At 30.5% G+C, this 14,978-nt stretch overlaps 1 protein-coding gene across 2 annotated transcripts in view; it reads right to left on the reverse strand.

Moving 5' to 3' along the window:
• Window positions 1–14,645, reverse strand: part of LOC106905325 (tetraspanin-9-like) — a 34,341-nt gene extending 19,696 nt beyond the window's left edge. The window contains exons 1-4 of one of the 2 annotated variants that reach the window (XM_088003320.1): window positions 14,450–14,645; window positions 13,266–13,304; window positions 12,950–13,030; window positions 12,663–12,854 (exon numbers count right to left, since the gene is read on the reverse strand). In XM_088003320.1, the coding sequence (XP_087859446.1) occupies window positions 12,663–12,854; window positions 12,950–13,012 (255 nt within the window). In that variant the 5' untranslated portion in view covers window positions 13,013–13,030; window positions 13,266–13,304; window positions 14,450–14,645. Of the gene's footprint in view, window positions 1–12,662; window positions 12,855–12,949; window positions 13,034–13,265; window positions 13,305–14,449 lie in introns of both variants that reach the window. The other variant, XM_014970118.2, reaches the window with a different exon arrangement.
• Between the last annotated feature and the right edge of the window lie 333 nt (window positions 14,646–14,978).

Consider the following 14,978-nt stretch of genomic DNA (forward strand, 5'->3'; position numbering starts at 1 on the left):
GGTTGTTTTTTGACCTACGATGTCAAAAAAACGACAAAAATGACACTAAACTATGATGTCAAAAAACAACCAAAATGACACATGCTAACCTATGATGTCAAAAAACGACCAAAATGACACATATTAAACTATGATGTCAAAAAATGAGATAAAATGACACGTACTAAACTATGATGTCAAAAAACGACCAAAATCACACATACTAACTAACCTATGATGTCAAAAAATGACAAAAATGACCAAAATGACACATACTAAACTATGATGTCAAATAACGACCAAAATGACACATACTAACCTATGATGTAAAAATGAAATAAAATGACATTTTAATTTCAAAAACGACCATCATAGGTCGTTTTTTGACCTACGATGTCAAAAAAACGACAAAAATGACATACTAACCTATGATGTAAAAATGAGATAAAATGACACATACTAAACTATGATGTAAAAATGAAATAAAATAACATTTTAATTTCAAAAACGACCATCATAGGTCGTTTTTTGACCTACGATGTCAAAAAAACGACAAAAATGACACTAAACTATGATGTCAAAAAATGACAAAAATGACACATATTAAACTATGATGTAAAAATGAGATAAAATGACACATACTAACCTACGATGTCAAAAAATGACACATACTAAACTATGATGTCAAAAAACGACCAAAATGACACATACTAACCTATGATGTCAAAAAATGACAAAAATGACACATACTAAAATGATGTCAAAAAACGACCAAAATCACACATACTAACCTATGATGTCAAAAAACGACAAAAATGACACATACTAATCTATGATGTCAAAAAATGACAAAAATGACCAAAATGACACATACTAAATTATGATGTAAAAAAATGACCAAAATGACACATACTAAACTATGATGTCAAAAAACGACCAAAATGACACATACTAACCTATGATGTCAAAAAATGACACATGCTAAACTATGATGTCAAAAAATGACAAAAATGACACATACTAAAATGATGTCAAAAAACGACCAAAATCACACATACTAAACTATGATGTCAAAAAATGACAAAAATGACCAAAATGACACATACTAACCTATGATGTCAAAATGAGATAAAATGACACATGCCAAACTATGATGTCAAAAAATGACAAAAATGACACATACTAAAATGATGTCAAAAAACGACCAAAATCACACATACTAACCTATGATGTCAAAAAATGACAAAAATGACCAAAATGACACATACTAACCTATGATGTAAAAATGAAATAAAATGACATTTTAATTTCAAAAACGACCATCATAGGTTGTTTTTTGACCTACGATGTCAAAAAAACGACAAAAATGACACTAAACTATGATGTCAAAAAACAACCAAAATGACACATGCTAACCTATGATGTCAAAAAACGACCAAAATGACACATATTAAACTATGATGTCAAAAAATGAGATAAAATGACACGTACTAAACTATGATGTCAAAAAACGACCAAAATCACACATACTAACTAACCTATGATGTCAAAAAATGACAAAAATGACCAAAATGACACATACTAAACTATGATGTCAAATAACGACCAAAATGACACATACTAACCTATGATGTAAAAATGAAATAAAATGACATTTTAATTTCAAAAACGACCATCATAGGTCGTTTTTTGACCTACGATGTCAAAAAAACGACAAAAATGACACTAAACTATGATGTCAAAAAACGACCAAAATGACATACTAATAATGTATGATGTCAAAAATGAGATTAAATGACACATACTAACCTATGATGTAAAAATGAAATAAAATAACATTTTAATTTCAAAAACGACCATCATAGGTCGTTTTTTGACCTACGATGTCAAAAAAACGACAAAAATGACACTAAACTATGATGTCAAAAAACAACCAAAATGACACATATTAAACTATGATGTCAAAAAATGACACATACTAAAATGATGTCAAAAAACGACCAAAATGACACATACTAACCTATGATGTCAAAAAACGACCAAAATAACACATACTAACCTATGATGTAAAATGACATTTTTATTTCAAAAACGACCATCATAGGTCGTTTTATGACCTATGATGTCAAAAAAACGACAAAAATGACACATACTAATCTATGATGTCAAAAAACGACAAAAATGACACATACTGACCTATGTCAAAAAACGACAAAAATGACACATACTAATCTATGATGTCAAAAAACGACAAAAATGACACATACTGACCTATGTCAAAAAACGACAAAAATGACACATACTGACCTATGATGTCAAAAAACGACCAAAATGACACATACTGACCTATGTCAAAAAACGACAAAAATGACACATACTGACCTATGATGTCAAAAATGAGATAAAATGACACATACTGACCCTATGATGTCAAAAAACGACAAAAATGACACATACTGACCTATGATGTCAAAAATGAGATAAAATGACACATACTGACCTATGATGTCAAAAAACGACCAAAATGACACATACTGACCTATGATGTCAAAAAACGACCAAAATGACACATGCTAAACTATGATGTCAAAAAATGACACATACTAAAATGATGTCAAAAAACGACCAAAATCACACATACTAACCTATGATGTCAAAAAACGACCAAAATGACACATACTGACCTATGTCAAAAAACGACAAAAATGACACATACTGACCTATGATGTCAAAAAATGACAAAAATGACCAAAATGACACATACTAAATTATGATGTAAAAAAATGACCAAAATGACACATACTAAACTATGATGTCAAAAAACGACCAAAATGACACATACTAACCTATGATGTCAAAAAATGACAAAAATGACACATGCTAAACTATGATGTCAAAAAATGACAAAAATGACACATACTAAAATGATGTCAAAAAACGACCAAAATCACACATACTAACCTATGATGTCAAAAAACGACCAAAATGACCAAAATGACACATACTAAACTATGATGTCAAAAAATGACAAAAATGACCAAAATGACACATACTAACCTATGATGTCAAAATGAGATAAAATGACACATGCCAAACTATGATGTCAAAAAATGACAAAAATGACACATACTAAAATGATGTCAAAAAACGACCAAAATCACACATACTAACCTATGATGTCAAAAAACGACAAAAATGACCAAAATGACACATACTAAATTATGATGTAAAAAAATGACCAAAATGACACATACTAAACTATGATGTCAAAAAACGACCAAAATGACACATACTAACCTATGATGTCAAAAAATGACAAAAATGACACATACTAAAATGATGTCAAAAAACGACCAAAATCACACATACTAACCTATGATGTCAAAAAACGACAAAAATGACACATACTAATCTATGATGTCAAAAAATGACAAAAATGACAAAAATGACACATACTAACCTATGATGTCAAAATGAGATAAAATGACACATGCCAAACTATGATGTCAAAAAATGACAAAAATGACACATACTAAAATGATGTCAAAAAACGACCAAAATCACACATACTAACCTATGATGTCAAAAAACGACCAAAATGACCAAAATGACACATACTAAACTATGATGTCAAAAAACGACCAAAATGACATACTAATAATGTATGATGTCAAAAATGAGATTAAATGACACATACTAACCTATGATGTAAAAATGAAATAAAATAACATTTTAATTTCAAAAACGACCATCATAGGTCGTTTTTTGACCTACGATGTCAAAAAAACGACAAAAATGACACTAAACTATGATGTCAAAAAACAACCAAAATGACACATATTAAACTATGATGTCAAAAAATGACACATACTAAAATGATGTCAAAAAACGACCAAAATGACACATACTAACCTATGATGTCAAAAAACGACCAAAATAACACATACTAACCTATGATGTAAAATGACATTTTTATTTCAAAAACGACCATCATAGGTCGTTTTATGACCTATGATGTCAAAAAAACGACAAAAATGACACATACTAATCTATGATGTCAAAAAACGACAAAAATGACACATACTGACCTATGTCAAAAAACGACAAAAATGACACATACTAATCTATGATGTCAAAAAACGACAAAAATGACACATACTGACCTATGTCAAAAAACGACAAAAATGACACATACTGACCTATGATGTCAAAAAACGACCAAAATGACACATACTGACCTATGTCAAAAAACGACAAAAATGACACATACTGACCTATGATGTCAAAAATGAGATAAAATGACACATACTGACCCTATGATGTCAAAAAACGACAAAAATGACACATACTGACCTATGATGTCAAAAATGAGATAAAATGACACATACTGACCTATGATGTCAAAAAACGACCAAAATGACACATACTGACCTATGATGTCAAAAAACGACCAAAATGACACATGCTAAACTATGATGTCAAAAAATGACACATACTAAAATGATGTCAAAAAACGACCAAAATCACACATACTAACCTATGATGTCAAAAAACGACCAAAATGACACATACTGACCTATGTCAAAAAACGACAAAAATGACACATACTGACCTATGATGTCAAAAAATGACAAAAATGACCAAAATGACACATACTAAATTATGATGTAAAAAAATGACCAAAATGACACATACTAAACTATGATGTCAAAAAACGACCAAAATGACACATACTAACCTATGATGTCAAAAAATGACAAAAATGACACATGCTAAACTATGATGTCAAAAAATGACAAAAATGACACATACTAAAATGATGTCAAAAAACGACCAAAATCACACATACTAACCTATGATGTCAAAAAACGACCAAAATGACCAAAATGACACATACTAAACTATGATGTCAAAAAATGACAAAAATGACCAAAATGACACATACTAACCTATGATGTCAAAATGAGATAAAATGACACATGCCAAACTATGATGTCAAAAAATGACAAAAATGACACATACTAAAATGATGTCAAAAAACGACCAAAATCACACATACTAACCTATGATGTCAAAAAACGACAAAAATGACCAAAATGACACATACTAAATTATGATGTAAAAAAATGACCAAAATGACACATACTAAACTATGATGTCAAAAAACGACCAAAATGACACATACTAACCTATGATGTCAAAAAATGACAAAAATGACACATACTAAAATGATGTCAAAAAACGACCAAAATCACACATACTAACCTATGATGTCAAAAAACGACCAAAATGACACATACTAACCTATGATGTAAAATGACATTTTTATTTCAAAAACGACCATCATAGGTCGTTTTATGACCTATGATGTCAAAAAAACGACAAAAATGACACATACTAATCTATGATGTCAAAAAACGACAAAAATGACACATACTGACCTATGTCAAAAAACGACAAAAATGACACATACTAATCTATGATGTCAAAAAACGACAAAAATGACACATACTGACCTATGTCAAAAAACGACAAAAATGACACATACTGACCTATGATGTCAAAAAACGACCAAAATGACACATACTGACCTATGTCAAAAAACGACAAAAATGACACATACTGACCTATGATGTCAAAAATGAGATAAAATGACACATACTGACCCTATGATGTCAAAAAACGACAAAAATGACACATACTGACCTATGATGTCAAAAATGAGATAAAATGACACATACTGACCTATGATGTCAAAAAACGACCAAAATGACACATACTGACCTATGATGTCAAAAAACGACCAAAATGACACATGCTAAACTATGATGTCAAAAAATGACACATACTAAAATGATGTCAAAAAACGACCAAAATCACACATACTAACCTATGATGTCAAAAAACGACCAAAATGACACATACTGACCTATGTCAAAAAACGACAAAAATGACACATACTGACCTATGATGTCAAAAAATGACAAAAATGACCAAAATGACACATACTAAATTATGATGTAAAAAAATGACCAAAATGACACATACTAAACTATGATGTCAAAAAACGACCAAAATGACACATACTAACCTATGATGTCAAAAAATGACAAAAATGACACATGCTAAACTATGATGTCAAAAAATGACAAAAATGACACATACTAAAATGATGTCAAAAAACGACCAAAATCACACATACTAACCTATGATGTCAAAAAACGACCAAAATGACCAAAATGACACATACTAAACTATGATGTCAAAAAATGACAAAAATGACCAAAATGACACATACTAACCTATGATGTCAAAATGAGATAAAATGACACATGCCAAACTATGATGTCAAAAAATGACAAAAATGACACATACTAAAATGATGTCAAAAAACGACCAAAATCACACATACTAACCTATGATGTCAAAAAACGACAAAAATGACCAAAATGACACATACTAAATTATGATGTAAAAAAATGACCAAAATGACACATACTAAACTATGATGTCAAAAAACGACCAAAATGACACATACTAACCTATGATGTCAAAAAATGACAAAAATGACACATACTAAAATGATGTCAAAAAACGACCAAAATCACACATACTAACCTATGATGTCAAAAAACGACCAAAATGACACATACTAAACTATGATGTCAAAAAATGACAAAAATGACAAAAATGACACATACTAACCTATGATGTCAAAATGAGATAAAATGACACATGCCAAACTATGATGTCAAAAAATGACAAAAATGACACATACTAAAATGATGTCAAAAAACGACCAAAATCACACATACTAACCTATGATGTCAAAAAACGACCAAAATGACCAAAATGACACATACTAAACTATGATGTCAAAAAACGACCAAAATGACACATACTAACCTATGATGTCAAAAAATGACACATGCTAAACTATGATGTCAAAAAATGACAAAAATGACACATACTAAAATGATGTCAAAAAACGACCAAAATCACACATACTAAACTATGATGTCAAAAAATGACAAAAATGACCAAAATGACACATACTAACCTATGATGTCAAAATGAGATAAAATGACACATGCCAAACTATGATGTCAAAAAATGACAAAAATGACACATACTAAAATGATGTCAAAAAACGACCAAAATCACACATACTAACCTATGATGTCAAAAAACGACAAAAATGACCAAAATGACACATACTAAATTATGATGTAAAAAAATGACCAAAATGACACATACTAAACTATGATGTCAAAAAACGACCAAAATGACACATACTAACCTATGATGTCAAAAAATGACAAAAATGACACATACTAAAATGATGTCAAAAAACGACCAAAATCACACATACTAACCTATGATGTCAAAAAACGACCAAAATGACACATACTAAACTATGATGTCAAAAAATGACAAAAATGACAAAAATGACACATACTAACCTATGATGTCAAAATGAGATAAAATGACACATGCCAAACTATGATGTCAAAAAATGACAAAAATGACACATACTAAAATGATGTCAAAAAACGACCAAAATCACACATACTAACCTATGATGTCAAAAAACGACCAAAATGACCAAAATGACACATACTAAACTATGATGTCAAAAAACGACCAAAATGACACATACTAACCTATGATGTCAAAAAATGACACATGCTAAACTATGATGTCAAAAAATGACAAAAATGACACATACTAAAATGATGTCAAAAAACGACCAAAATCACACATACTAAACTATGATGTCAAAAAATGACAAAAATGACCAAAATGACACATACTAACCTATGATGTCAAAATGAGATAAAATGACACATGCCAAACTATGATGTCAAAAAATGACAAAAATGACACATACTAAAATGATGTCAAAAAACGACCAAAATCACACATACTAACCTATGATGTCAAAAAATGACAAAAATGACCAAAATGACACATACTAACCTATGATGTAAAAATGAAATAAAATGACATTTTAATTTCAAAAACGACCATCATAGGTTGTTTTTTGACCTACGATGTCAAAAAAACGACAAAAATGACACTAAACTATGATGTCAAAAAACAACCAAAATGACACATGCTAACCTATGATGTCAAAAAACGACCAAAATGACACTTATTAAACTATGATGTCAAAAAATGAGATAAAATGACACGTACTAAACTATGATGTCAAAAAACGACCAAAATCACACATACTAACTAACCTATGATGTCAAAAAATGACAAAAATGACCAAAATGACACATACTAAACTATGATGTCAAATAACGACCAAAATGACACATACTAACCTATGATGTAAAAATGAAATAAAATGACATTTTAATTTCAAAAACGACCATGATAGGTCGTTTTTTGACCTACGATGTCAAAAAAACGACAAAAATGACACTAAACTATGATGTCAAAAAACGACCAAAATGACATACTAATAATGTATGATGTCAAAAATGAGATTAAATGACACATACTAACCTATGATGTAAAAATGAAATAAAATAACATTTTAATTTCAAAAACGACCATCATAGGTCGTTTTTTGACCTACGATGTCAAAAAAACGACAAAAATGACACTAAACTATGATGTCAAAAAACAACCAAAATGACACATATTAAACTATGATGTCAAAAAATGACACATACTAAAATGATGTCAAAAAACGACCAAAATGACACATACTAACCTATGATGTCAAAAAAACGACCAAAATAACACATACTAACCTATGATGTAAAATGACATTTTTATTTCAAAAACGACCATCATAGGTCGTTTTATGACCTATGATGTCAAAAAAACGACAAAAATGACACATACTAATCTATGATGTCAAAAAACGACAAAAATGACACATACTGACCTATGTCAAAAAACGACAAAAATGACACATACTAATCTATGATGTCAAAAAACGACAAAAATGACACATACTGACCTATGTCAAAAAACGACAAAAATGACACATACTGACCTATGATGTCAAAAAACGACCAAAATGACACATACTGACCTATGTCAAAAAACGACAAAAATGACACATACTGACCTATGATGTCAAAAATGAGATAAAATGACACATACTGACCCTATGATGTCAAAAAACGACAAAAATGACACATACTGACCTATGATGTCAAAAATGAGATAAAATGACACATACTGACCTATGATGTCAAAAAACGACCAAAATGACACATACTGACCTATGATGTCAAAAAACGACCAAAATGACATACTAACCTATGATGTCAAAAAATGACAAAAATGACACATGCTAAACTATGATGTCAAAAAATGACACATACTAAAATGATGTCAAAAAACGACCAAAATCACACATACTAACCTATGATGTCAAAAAACGACCAAAATGACACATACTGACCTATGTCAAAAAACGACAAAAATGACACATACTGACCTATGATGTCAAAAAATGACAAAAATGACCAAAATGACACATACTAAATTATGATGTAAAAAAATGACCAAAATGACACATACTAAACTATGATGTCAAAAAACGACCAAAATGACACATACTAACCTATGATGTCAAAAAATGACAAAAATGACACATGCTAAACTATGATGTCAAAAAATGACAAAAATGACACATACTAAAATGATGTCAAAAAACGACCAAAATCACACATACTAACCTATGATGTCAAAAAACGACCAAAATGACCAAAATGACACATACTAAACTATGATGTCAAAAAATGACAAAAATGACCAAAATGACACATACTAACCTATGATGTCAAAATGAGATAAAATGACACATGCCAAACTATGATGTCAAAAAATGACAAAAATGACACATACTAAAATGATGTCAAAAAACGACCAAAATCACACATACTAACCTATGATGTCAAAAAACGACAAAAATGACCAAAATGACACATACTAAATTATGATGTAAAAAAATGACCAAAATGACACATACTAAACTATGATGTCAAAAAACGACCAAAATGACACATACTAACCTATGATGTCAAAAAATGACAAAAATGACACATACTAAAATGATGTCAAAAAACGACCAAAATCACACATACTAACCTATGATGTCAAAAAACGACCAAAATGACACATACTAAACTATGATGTCAAAAAATGACAAAAATGACAAAAATGACACATACTAACCTATGATGTCAAAATGAGATAAAATGACACATGCCAAACTATGATGTCAAAAAATGACAAAAATGACACATACTAAAATGATGTCAAAAAACGACCAAAATCACACATACTAACCTATGATGTCAAAAAACGACCAAAATGACCAAAATGACACATACTAAACTATGATGTCAAAAAATGACAAAAATGACCAAAATGACACATACTAACCTATGATGTAAAAATGAAATAAAATGACATTTTAATTTCAAAAACGACCATCATAGGTCGTTTTTTGACCTACGATGTCAAAAAAACGACAAAAATGACACTAAACTATGATGTCAAAAAACAACCAAAATGACACATGCTAACCTATGATGTCAAAAAACGACCAAAATGACACATATTAAACTATGATGTCAAAAAATGAGATAAAATGACACGTACTAAACTATGATGTCAAAAAACGACCAAAATCACACATACTAACTAACCTATGATGTCAAAAAATGACAAAAATGACCAAAATGACACATACTAAACTATGATGTCAAATAACGACCAAAATGACACATACTAACCTATGATGTAAAAATGAAATAAAATGACATTTTAATTTCAAAAACGACCATCATAGGTCGTTTTTTGACCTACGATGTCAAAAAAACGACAAAAATGACACTAAACTATGATGTCAACAAACGACCAAAATGACATACTAATAATGTATGATGTCAAAAATGAGATTAAATGACACATACTAACCTATGATGTAAAAATGAAATAAAATAACATTTTAATTTCAAAAACGACCATCATAGGTCGTTTTTTGACCTACGATGTCAAAAAAACGACAAAAATGACACTAAACTATGATGTCAAAAAATGACAAAAATGACACATATTAAACTATGATGTAAAAATGAGATAAAATGACACATACTAACCTACGATGTCAAAAAATGACACATACTAAACTATGATGTCAAAAAATGACAAAAATGACACATACTAAACTATGATGTCAAAAAATGACACATACTAAACTATGATGTCAAAAAACGACCAAAATGACACATACTAAACTATGATGTCAAAAAATGACAAAAATGACACATACTAAACTATGATGTCAAAAAATGACACATACTAAACTATGATGTCAAAAAATGACAAAAATGACACATACTAAACTATGATGTCAAAATGAGATAAAATGACACATGCCAAACTATGATGTCAAAAAATGACAAAAATGACACATACTAAAATGATGTCAAAAAACGACCAAAATCACACATACTAACCTATGATGTCAAAAAACGACCAAAATGACCAAAATGACACATACTAAACTATGATGTCAAAAAATGACAAAAATGACCAAAATGACACATACTAACCTATGATGTAAAAATGAAATAAAATGACATTTTAATTTCAAAAACGACCATCATAGGTCGTTTTTTGACCTACGATGTCAAAAAAACGACAAAAATGACACTAAACTATGATGTCAAAAAACAACCAAAATGACACATGCTAACCTATGATGTCAAAAAACGACCAAAATGACACATATTAAACTATGATGTCAAAAAATGAGATAAAATGACACGTACTAAACTATGATGTCAAAAAACGACCAAAATCACACATACTAACTAACCTATGATGTCAAAAAATGACAAAAATGACCAAAATGACACATACTAAACTATGATGTCAAATAACGACCAAAATGACACATACTAACCTATGATGTAAAAATGAAATAAAATGACATTTTAATTTCAAAAACGACCATCATAGGTCGTTTTTTGACCTACGATGTCAAAAAAACGACAAAAATGACACTAAACTATGATGTCAACAAACGACCAAAATGACATACTAATAATGTATGATGTCAAAAATGAGATTAAATGACACATACTAACCTATGATGTAAAAATGAAATAAAATAACATTTTAATTTCAAAAACGACCATCATAGGTCGTTTTTTGACCTACGATGTCAAAAAAACGACAAAAATGACACTAAACTATGATGTCAAAAAATGACAAAAATGACACATATTAAACTATGATGTAAAAATGAGATAAAATGACACATACTAACCTACGATGTCAAAAAATGACACATACTAAACTATGATGTCAAAAAATGACAAAAATGACACATACTAAACTATGATGTCAAAAAATGACACATACTAAACTATGATGTCAAAAAACGACCAAAATGACACATACTAAACTATGATGTCAAAAAATGACAAAAATGACACATACTAAACTATGATGTCAAAAAATGACACATACTAAACTATGATGTCAAAAAATGACAAAAATGACACATACTAAACTATGATGTCAAAAAACGACGAAAATGACATAGTATAGTATAGTAGAGTATAGAATAAAATCTCACATTGATGACTAGAATAAAATATAAAATAATAATAAAAACAGCTGGATGCAGCGGTACTCACACTCAGCAGCAGACACTTGTTCTCCTTGATGGCCCCCAGACAGCCCAGGAAACCTGTCACCATGACAACGGTGCCCAGTGTGATGATGAGGTTGGAGGCGGAGAGCGTGGGGAAGGAAGGAGACAGGGTGGCGAAGCTGCCCTGGGAAACCGAAAGCCAAACTCCGACTCCCAACAACCCGCATCCGCCCAGCTGGAACGAACAAAAAATACCAGAAAATAAAAATCCTAATCAAAAATATTTTGATTGCTTTGATTGTATCACTGTTAACAGTTGTCAGAACTTACCCAGAACAAGAGGTTGAAGAGGAAGAGCATGTATTTCACACAACAAATGCAACCCCGAGCCATTACTGAAGACAAAAGGATCTGCTAAAATTAAACACACAGAACAAAAAAAATAAAAAACATAAATGCTACAATTTATCATTCAAATCTAATTTTAATCCTTCCAAGTTCCAGAACTGCTGGAAAACTTCTCATGTTTGATGACTCACGTTTTTTTTTTTTTAAACTGAAGACCACACAGTAAGTTCACATAGCACTTTGATTCACTTTATTTTGGCACCGAAACCACATTAAAAGAAAGAAGCTATAAACTCACCACTTTAAGAAGGAAGACAACTCTGCAGCTTGAAGGTTTCTGTAAAACACAAATATATAATTATAGTATGGAAATTATATGACAAATGGAAAATAAGAGTAAAAACATTTGGATATAAATGATTTTGTGACACAAATATTGTTGAGAAGGAGGTAAGAAAAAGCAAATTGTCTGAAAATTTGATTCAAAATGTCTCAACTGATTTAGATTAACACATTGTTTCATATTTTTTATCAACTATTAGGAATCTATATTTGTCCTCACACCAACATTAACTCACTTTGGTGAATTCAATTTATGTCACAAGAAAATTCGTATTTTCTCCTGATCAGAAACATACTTTTTGTGGATTGGTTTAGATAATTATTATATATTACAGCTTAGGAAAGCAAATTATGCACCATTTTTTTATTGTCCTTTTCATTGGTCCTACAACAAATACCACAAACTATTGTGGCATTTTAAGATCATGTCGTCCAGCCCTAATATTTATATTTCATAGAGTTAATTTATTTATCATTTTAGCAAACATTACTAATTGTTATTGTAAATGTAAAAAACACGCTTAAACCTAACCTTGAAAACGAAAGTGTCAAAAAAAACAGAATTAAAAAAAGAGTAAGATAATCCATTTTAAACGTTTTTTTCCCTGACTTTTGTATTATCAAAGAAAAAAAAAATTACGTTAACTTTCGAAACTCGTTAAAGCTAATTTTATCAAAAGAAAAACATGTTTTTGTAAAATAAAATGAATTTTAAAAAAAAGAAAAAAAAGAGAAAATACCAAGAAAATGTTTCTAATAGTTTTAGAGTTGAGATTTTTGGACTTTAATAAAGTAAATTAGTCGAAACATCAACTGTCCATTTCTTATTTTGTGCTAAAATATGTCGACTAATTAAAAACAGTCGACATATTTTAGGGACTCTACGCGTTGACGTAAACGATACGTCACGGCGTCCCCCTCAGATTTCGCCGTTCTTAAAAGTTTAGGCATTAAAAACTGGACGAAAACGGACAAAAGCAGTTTTAAGACACTTCTTGTTTATATTCAGATATAGATACATATAATGCTTTGTGATAAGCAAATGAACCGCTTATCTTCGCCTCGTGCCGTGTTTGCTTTCATGTCCATGCAGCCAAAAAAAAGTGACGAAGAGGAGGAAAAACGGGGATAAAATCTCACCGTTAGCTACGAACTGGCGTCCATCTTCTCACAAAAAGTCTGGCGTCTTTTGCCGCAGAAACCTTCGCATTCTGCTTCCGCGAACAGCTGGAGTCGGTTTTAAAACACAAATCCAATAGCTGGAAACCGCGACAGCAGCTTTGGAAATCCGTCGACGGGTGGAAGTGGAGAGGATGTTTCCCCTGCGGATGGAGGGCGGAGCTGGACAGGAGGCCAGGAACGGGTCCGCTCCTCATTGACCAGCCGGCGCTCGACCCGGCTACCACCGCGTTATTCCAACGGGTGGAGCTTCTCTCTTAATTCAGGGACACGCTGTAAGAGGGGTTTAAATGAACTCTACCACCCAAAATTTAGAACATTTAGTAATTTAGAATAATTAGCAATTAAAAACTTCCCTTCTTGTGTTACTTCTTCACTTAATCAATAGGTGCTTCTTTTTGGTTTAAATAAGGGAAATTATCACACAATATGACTAAATTTAAATTCTTCTGGTCCAGATGCTAATAAAATATGTCTAACATTAATCACT

The sequence above is a fragment of the Poecilia mexicana genome, unplaced genomic scaffold (assembly GCF_051168715.1).
Source record: "Poecilia mexicana isolate PSO_F unplaced genomic scaffold, ASM5116871v1 scaffold_23, whole genome shotgun sequence".
In the NCBI taxonomy this organism is placed as follows: Eukaryota; Metazoa; Chordata; class Actinopteri; order Cyprinodontiformes; family Poeciliidae; genus Poecilia; species Poecilia mexicana.